Source organism: Pagrus major, chromosome 17 (assembly GCF_040436345.1).
Source record: "Pagrus major chromosome 17, Pma_NU_1.0".
Taxonomy (NCBI): domain Eukaryota; kingdom Metazoa; phylum Chordata; class Actinopteri; order Spariformes; family Sparidae; genus Pagrus; species Pagrus major.
The window spans coordinates 10736224-10744951 of NC_133231.1; the positions used below are offsets into that span (position 1 = coordinate 10736224).

The following is an 8728-nucleotide window of genomic DNA, read 5'->3' on the forward strand; positions in this document are numbered from 1 at the left end:
CTTGGTCCAAATGACTTCTTTTATAATTATCTGACATTTTCCCATGTATGTTAACTGTGTGTCTCCATTTGCATTTGTGAAGAACTGGAAAACAAAATCTCATCAAGAGTCAGATATTCTTAGTCATCCCAATAAAGTAGATTCTGCACATAGATTTCCACTGCAACATTTCCTCTTCATGAGGCGTAAGATGCCTCTGCTGTCAATATATTATTTTTCTCATTTTATCAAGAAAACATCACTCTTATTTATTTCTGCTAAATCACCCCACACGGAGACTTGCCAGTATTCTGTATAGTTAATTGTTATGGTTTCAACTATTTGTGTAGTGACAAAGAATTACAGTGGATTTCCAAAAGGGACATCCTAATTGCTAGATGAAATGATATTAAATAAAGCTCATGTTTTGTCAAGCATAGAGATATTAAAATATCGATTTTCTCATATTTGGTTCAGTGCTTGTGCAATCATTCGCATGAGCTCCACTTGGCCCTGTTGTAGAAATTTGGCCTGTGTTGCAGTTTGGAGAGATCTGCCGATATTAAAATCTGCAGATGCCCACCTGGTGTCAAGGGGGATGGAAACAGAAGAGTGTGCTGTCTGTGAGGTTTCGGCTTGGAGCTGTGTGTGTCCATCTGTCTGTGTGTGTCTAAGTCTCGGTTAAAAAAAACACAAAACACATGCAGTGCATACAGGTAATGGCGCGTGGTCTCTGTTTGTTAAAGGAGTCTTTTTTTCTACTTGCAGAAATAATTGTTTTTTTTCTTTGAGGCCTTTGTTTTGAAGATGAAAAGAATGCGCTCCTCCACAGAAGAAAGTGGCAGCTTTTAGCGTTGCAAGGTCACAGAGCCGTGAGAATGTCAGGTAAAAAGGCAAGAGATTCACTTCTACATCCCCTCCGCTGGTGGTGTGTGTGGGTGAGTGTGAGTTGTGAAGGCGCATTGAGTGTATGTGTGGTTTGGAACTGGAGGTGGGTAGCTTACGCCTCTTTCTTATTGCAGTCTGTAGTTGAACTCTATGTGTGAAGCATGTCTATTGCTTCAGTGTGATTGTGTGTGTGTGTGTGTGTGTGTATGTGTGTGTGTGTCTGTCTGTCTGTGAGTGTGTACCTGTCGCTTTGAGTGAACAGGTGGGCCCTCTTTGCATGGGATCTAGACAGCCAGTCCGCCACACAACTGACTGTGGTCAGGCTAACTGTGCTCAACATGAAGTCAGTAGTGCAGGCATAGATATAATGTGGTTGGATGTCAATGTAGTTTCAGTGGAGTATTCTTTCACCATTCTTATGGCTCTGTTCCACTCATGCCAGTCAGTTCAAATAACAGATTTTATTTTGTTGTATATTCCCTTGCATGTGAAAGAAGATTGTGTTATTAAAACATCCATTACATCCGGCAAAACTAAAGCTATAATAATTCAGCTTAATAATGGACTACTTAATACTGTCAGTGATGCTACAGATATCATAGCTGACAGTTTTGTTGCCTCTGACCACATAAATCACATGTGACTTAGCAAGGGATTTATACAATATTTCATAATAATCAATAAAATAACATGAAAATAATGTGGTCTAAATGAAGGAAGCTCTGGCCTTCATTAAATGAATGTATTATTTACTCTGATATTTCAAAATTATATATATTTCTCAACTACACTATTTTACATTATTTAACAAAACACCTTAAACTTACTATGATGTGTTCCAGGACATCACTCACGCATTACAAAATATCTTTGACATACCAAAATTCAAGACTGTAATTTTTACTTGGTAATAATGTTTAATTTGGTGAATTCACAATGAAAACATGTATTATTATTATTATTATTATTATTATTATTATTATTATTATTATTATTATTACTATTGTTTATTATTAATAATATTATCATAGCTGTATCATCACTTCTCTGACATTGCTTAAGCTTTACAGCGGCAGGTTTACTGCAAGACTGCACACCGGTGTGCCAAATAAACTGTTACACGGCAGAGTCCTGGGTCTGTGACTCTGGGACTTGTAGTTCTTACGCCGCGTAACTACGTCAGCGGAAGTCATTTGAGCCTGCGCGAGCTAGGTCACATTGGTTCAGTTCTGTAATGTTTTGAGAGGCACCACCACTATGGAAGCAACAGCTAACGCAGGTATTAAATATTTCTGCTGACTTAAATGTGTAACATTTTCCATAACGTTAGCTGAGTATCAGCCCCCAGCGCCCACTGAGTAGCTTTGTTCAGCTCCGTGCGGTCGGGAAAGACTATTGGCGTTTATGTAAACTCGAGTAGCTAACGTTAGCTAGCTAATTATGTAGCCTGAAGTGGCTGTCTCTGCGTAAAGGCAAATGATAAATCATTATCCACTGTGTCCAAAAGTTTACATTTTCACATTCTTTGTCATTTCTGTTGTATCTAAACAACAGTGATAATAATGTAGCTCCAGAATGATTCTCTTATGTGTGAGTGCTGGGGCTAAAGTCTCACATTATTAACCAGTGCTGGAGGAAGTATTCAGATTGTTTACCAAAATAAAATTATTAATACCACACTGTAAACATATTCTGTTCCCAAGTAAACGTCCTGCATTGAGTGTATAATCAGAATAATATAAGTACATAATTGCAGAAAAATGTCTAAGTGAATGTTATAACATGAGATTATTATTATTCATGCATTAATGTAAATGCAAGATTTTACTGTCATAGTTGTTTGAGGTTGATGCTAATTTTAAATATTTTCTATAGGACTTTACTGATTACTTTCATAATGGATTAAAAATTATTATTTTTTCTCCTTTAATCAGTTGATTCTTTGCTCTTCTTTGTCTGTCACAATTCCCAAAAGTGACACTTTCACGATGTTCGTTTTGTCCAGCCAAAAGTCCAAACCTCAAAATTATGAAAAATGAATCAAAATTTCAAAAGGAAAAGCAGTAAGGAGTAAATTCTCACGTTCGGGAAGCTGGAACCACAAAATGTTTTAAAAATTGAATTAAAATTGATTTAAATTGTTATCAGAGTAGTTGCCCCTTTAATTTTTTTGCCAATCAACTATTTTCATCAGCTGTACTGTAGAGAGTAAAATATATCCCTCTGAGGTGTAGTGGAGTATAAGTAGATAGTGGCATTGAAAGGAGAGACTCAAGTAAATATACTAAACTATATTCCATCAGTGTTATTAACATATAAGAGGCACAAACAGGGGCCAGTGTTAATGCTGGTCATGGTTCTGATAGTTAACCTGTGAATCTGTCTTTCTTTTTGCCCTGCTTCCTCAGATGAGATCAAACTGAGGCATGTGGAGACAGATATTCTCATCCCCAAGATGGTGAGGGAGAAGGCCAAGGAGCTCTGTGCTGAGAAAGTTGAAGGTGTGATATACAGACAGTAGAAAAAAAAGTGATAATTTTGGATCTATCAATCAATTTAATTCTATGACTTTTAGTCAACTAGGAATTTTAAGTTATGAAGTTATGTCTTTTTTAAATGAAGACATGACTTATTGTCATGACTTGCTGGGACACATGATTAGAGCGAACGTTATAAGTAACACCTGTGCTTTTCCTACTGTGGCAGTCCAAAATGCTTGCTTTGAAAAGTCCAATCGTATCAATGACAGCACACAAAATGTTAGAGACACCAGTATTTTGAAATACAAATGAACAGCACCACAAGCTACAGTCTCCAACACAACCAAAAATGCTAAACCCAAAACAAAAACTGAAATTTCAACAATAGCTTAACATTATGAGCTTCATGAACATAGAATTTATTGTAGAGCTGTTATATTACACTGCATTGGTTTTAGCCAGGAGTGTGTACTGTATTATGAATGCAGTGGTAAAAGGGTTGTACATGAACCAAAATACTGGAATACTGACAAATTACCTATAGTAGAAAAGGTCACAAAGCACTATTCCTCTCTTCCTAGTCGTTTCTCTCCCAAAACTACATAGAAATCAGTTTTCCATTTTAAAATCCAAGCAAATAAAGTCCCTTTGTGTGAATCCTTTTAACTTAAGGTGTGTATTTTCCAAATTTATTCTAGAAAATATACTCCAGCAACCAACCCAAAGTCATTCCTTGTATTAACATGAATGTTTAAGTGAAAGTCAAAAAGAAACCTTCACGCAATACCTCTTGTTATGGTTAGGAAGTTGTTGTATGAAAGCTTTTATACTCATGACTGAGCAGTGGGTTTAGTGTGTTTGCATGTCATTGAAGTATAACAGGATATGTCTTTAGTACTCTATTTAGATCATTTGAAATATATTAACTAATAATATTTAGCTTTTGTCACAGTTAAGCTTCACATTAGGGTACTGCCACCCACAAATTTTGTTTGGTTTTATGGTCTGCTTTTTACCTCCAGACAAATAGACTTATAGTTTAAGTATTCCTTCAGACTGGAGTCCACAACATTTGCCCTACAGTCTGCTTATAATAGCGCTCTCACGACACTTTTCGTCTTAGCATGTGTGATACATTGACTATTTTTGATACATAGGCAATCTAACAGAAAACACTGCTCCAAGCCTTGAAGTCATATGTAGTGTGTTATTTGAATCGCAACCGAAACCTTCTGTCTCTAGCCATAAAATTCTCACTATTCTATTGAGAACACGAAAGATAAATTTAGAAGGCATTTAACGTTTTAACTTTTAGTTGATCTTGTCAAACATTCATAGTTTTTTGATAATTCCTGTAGACACGTGTAGATCATAATCTGCAACAATGCATTTGTAAGTTTGGAGGCTTATTTGATATCGTCGTTTTATGGAACTTCTTCTAACCTTGTATTTTCCTGTCCCTTATTGTTTTGAATCTTTATGGCTAAACTGTTTCCCACCGCCATGAACCCCCACTTCATGAGTGTTTTTAATTTCTCTGAATCAAGGAGCTGGCCAATTGACATGACACCAGTTGCCACTTGATCTGAATGGGACCCGTGGCTGCAGCTTTGCTCATGTATGCCCCGTAAACTGCAGCAACACATCACCCAGATGATGACTAGGTTATGTGGTTTCTAGAAATCTGATGACAGCCTGTGTAAGACGGTGTGTACTGCTCACGCGGGGAGTCAATGCACATGCAGCCTGAGGTGATGGGACAGACCGTGGCTGTGTGGGTAGTGGAAACCCCCCTCACACTAGCTTCTCATCCCACTCGTTTTCACACCTTCATGTCCGCCCTCTAACATTTCATTCGGTATGTTTGTGTCTGCACTGGGCTTCTGCGTATGTATCTATGACTATGTTTGACAAAGAAAAGTAAAAAAAAAAAAAATGTTTTCCTGTGTTATCTGTCCCTGCATGTATGCCTCTGAACACCCCACGGTTGTATTTTGTAGGCTTTGTTGTTGAAGCAGACAAATACTACCAACCTGTGCACAACATCTTTTATAGTTTTATTCTACCTAACGTGATTTTTTTTTCCTGTTGCATTGATGATTCATTTCAGTACTCTCGCATGTTTTTCAGGCCCAAACAACTGAGCATGCAAACAACCCACATACTCAATTAGCAACCACTTTCACAATGAGTACTGTTAGGTTTCGCAATATTTTGATTTTCAGCTATTTTGCTGTAGATTTGCTGTTTCTGGTTCCCACATCCAAAACATGGAAGAAAAACAACTCTCAGTCGTAATGGTCATTTTCCCAATAACAATGGCATATTTGAAGTTACTGTTTCATAATTCATGGATTTAATTTTTCAGAAATCAGTTATAAATAAATATGTACAGGGTTCACACCTTATATCGTACTGTAAGGGTCCAAGTCTCTGTAAAAGTTCGAGTCCCTAGCTTCTGCTTTCTACCAACTGACAAACTACACTTCTGCATCTTTAAAAATGGCAAACAAAACAGCCTAAAGTGAAGGTGGCATCACACCTTTCTTTAGCAGGGCCTCCTCTGACATGAAGCTCATAGATTTGCCTTTTGGTGTAGTTGCGATCAGAAAGGCAACCTTCTGCAGCCTCTATTGGTACCATGGGACAGGGATGAGGCGTTTGCTGATTAGATTAGTCGCACTGTTCTGCTTCTCTAAATTGGTTTTGCAGTAGGTTTTTTCACATCTGCATTCTGATGAAAGTGTCTGTGTGATAACCATACTGATGCCAGTGATAAAGGTAATTATGATGTCAGTTGTTTGAAAGAGGACATGGGAGGGCAGTGTTTTTAATTAAATCCTTGAGAAAGAGCTTGCTAACAAGGTGAAGACTAAGAGTCTTCAACACCTTATTTACAATGAGGACCTTGCACATTTAATCTGGAATACACCACTAGCTAGGGCACAATGTCACTGATTCAGTTTTGTGGAAGGGCTTTTCATGAGTATCTCAATTGACAATCAAAATATTTAGTGCTAACCTTGTTTTACAAATTGTGTTCCAATTATATAGATTTTTTTGCATTAGTCTGCAGTCTGAATAGGGGACAGTGACTGGGACGGGTCAGAGGGGACCTACATGTAACAAAGGTTTAACATTTGTTAAGTTTGGTTTGGACTATTTCAGGTGTTTTGTATGTGAATTGTATTTTTTGTAAGCCACTTTGCCTTTTAAACATGATTTTATATAATTAGCATATCTACAAACTTGCAATCATTCACAGATTATTTCTAGTCTGTAAGGGTCTGTTGGCTCTCTACTTTGTCTTATACATTGAAGAAAAAGGGCAGTTGCAGTAAACAACATGGATCATTCATACCAGTAGTGTCACAAAGAACAGACACCAACCTACTGGTCAACGACAGAAGCCAATGGTACAAGAGCTGATGCTAGCTCGATGTGCTCGTCCCTTGTTCTTTTTGCTGCTCTGAGCGCCTAAAGCTCTGTGTTGCCATAATGTACAGCCACAACATCTGAGCTGGACACAACAAATTGGCCCTTTCCTCCACTTCCAACAAAATGAACTCTAACCATAAAGTCTCAGGCAGGATCACAAACAACACAAAATATGCATTCCTCCCTTGGACTTGCTAGCAAAATATAGAACCGATACACAAATCTATGGAGCAGTTAACCCACGAAGAATACAGGCTAACAGGTGGATAGTAGGTAGCTATTATGACAGGCATGTGACTTTGTTAAATGATATCTTGACCTATGCAGAGTGCAAGCAGACATATCCACTTTATTTAATGCCACTTGCAGTCAGGAAGGAATGAAACAGAACCTATATTTAATTCTCAGTGGCACAGACATATTTATATTTGTGGATGGTGGGTTGACTGTTACAGAGTCAATGTGTAAACTGGTCGACCACAGATACAACCACTCTGGCCAGTACAGCTAAGTTCAGTTCTTGTGTGAATGAGGAAACATGGGTTTCAGTTTGATAAGAGGCATGGCAAAGTGACCTAAAACCAGGTTCCTTCTTGCGGTGGAGTGCCAAGGTGAAGCCCATCTTGGTTTGCTTATGGCTACATTTTCTTCTTGTCAGTGCTTGTGCTCTAGGATCAAATAATATGAGGTGAAAGGCAGGATGTTAATAGATTTGCAGCAAGTTCTATTAATACATTTATGTTTGAGGCTATTGCACATGTTGCGCCTGTTCCTCTTTTACTGCTAACTTTGCCCTCTCTTTGCCCCCCTTGTCCTTCTCCATCTCCCTCCAGCCTTCAACCACTGCTGCAAAGACTCCGGTTTCTTCATGGTGTTTAAGTGTCGAGAGGAGAATGCTGCACTGAAGGAATGTCTGACAACGCAGTGAGTATTTTGCAGTTTCTTCTGAAACACTTCCCGCTCACACAGTAAGGTTGGCTCCCTGTGTTTTATCCCACCACAACATGGGCTTAACAACTCTCTCAGCTACCATTGCTGACCATCTCAACTGTTGCCTATCAAGTCTCAGTAATCTCAAAACCATACAATCACCATCAAGTGATAGTCATATGGGGAAACATTCATTCTGTAAAATAAATACTGTACCTTCTGTCATCCACCAGCTACAAGGACCCCGTGTTGTTCGCGGAGTGTAAGCAGGAGTACATCACAGAGAAGCTGGAGTTTGAAAGGACAGGGATCCCGGCGAAGAGCAGGAAACAAAAACTCCCAGCTAGCATGTGATAAACAAACAGCTTCCCTTCATTCAAGGTGAAAGTGTGGAGAATCTTGGTTCTGGCCTTAACCAATCCAGCAAGTCCTGCACACGCAGCACACATGGTCCTCTGTCAGAGCTTACTATTCATGAAGGCACAAGCCTGTGTATTTAATTTAAATCTGTGGATCTAGAGACGTAAACTCTTGATGTGCAAGACTATATAATTAAAAGAATGCCTACTTTTTGATTTTCTGTATATTTGCAAAATGTTCTCTGTCAGATGGTCAGAATTCTCTTCCTTGTTGTAATCAGCAGCATTTACTTGGCATTTTTCAATGAGTTTTATTGAGTGATTGATAAAAATACACAAAGATCTGATCATGGTACAGTCGCCTCCTGTTCCCAAGATCTTCATAAGAGTGCAGTGCTTCAGTTTTGGAGCTATATAGTCATAAATTGAATGATGCTCTATATCTGCTGAACACTTTGTAATGTGTTCTCTTGTACATGCAATGAGAGTGCAAGTGCTCATCTTCATCTGCAGAAGAAAGTGTATATTAACATACTAAGACTTGGAAAGTAAGGATGCCTATGTAGTGTATGTAAGAGACCTCTAACCAAGCAGTGAACCATATGATCATATGAAATGTGATTTTGTAAATAAAAAATATTCCGTTGCTGTAAA

The 8728-nt window shown here is 38.2% G+C and overlaps 1 protein-coding gene across 1 annotated transcript; it reads left to right on the forward strand.

Annotated features, from left to right (window-relative positions):
* Nucleotides 1-2061: 2061 nt before the first annotated feature.
* cmc1 (C-x(9)-C motif containing 1) lies at nt 2062-8728 on the forward strand. Its single transcript, XM_073486071.1, has 4 exons — nt 2062-2146; nt 3276-3368; nt 7619-7709; nt 7949-8728. The coding sequence occupies exons 1-4, from the start codon at nt 2125-2127 to the stop codon at nt 8067-8069; spliced, it is 327 nt and encodes a 108-aa protein (XP_073342172.1). The 5' UTR covers nt 2062-2124; the 3' UTR covers nt 8070-8728.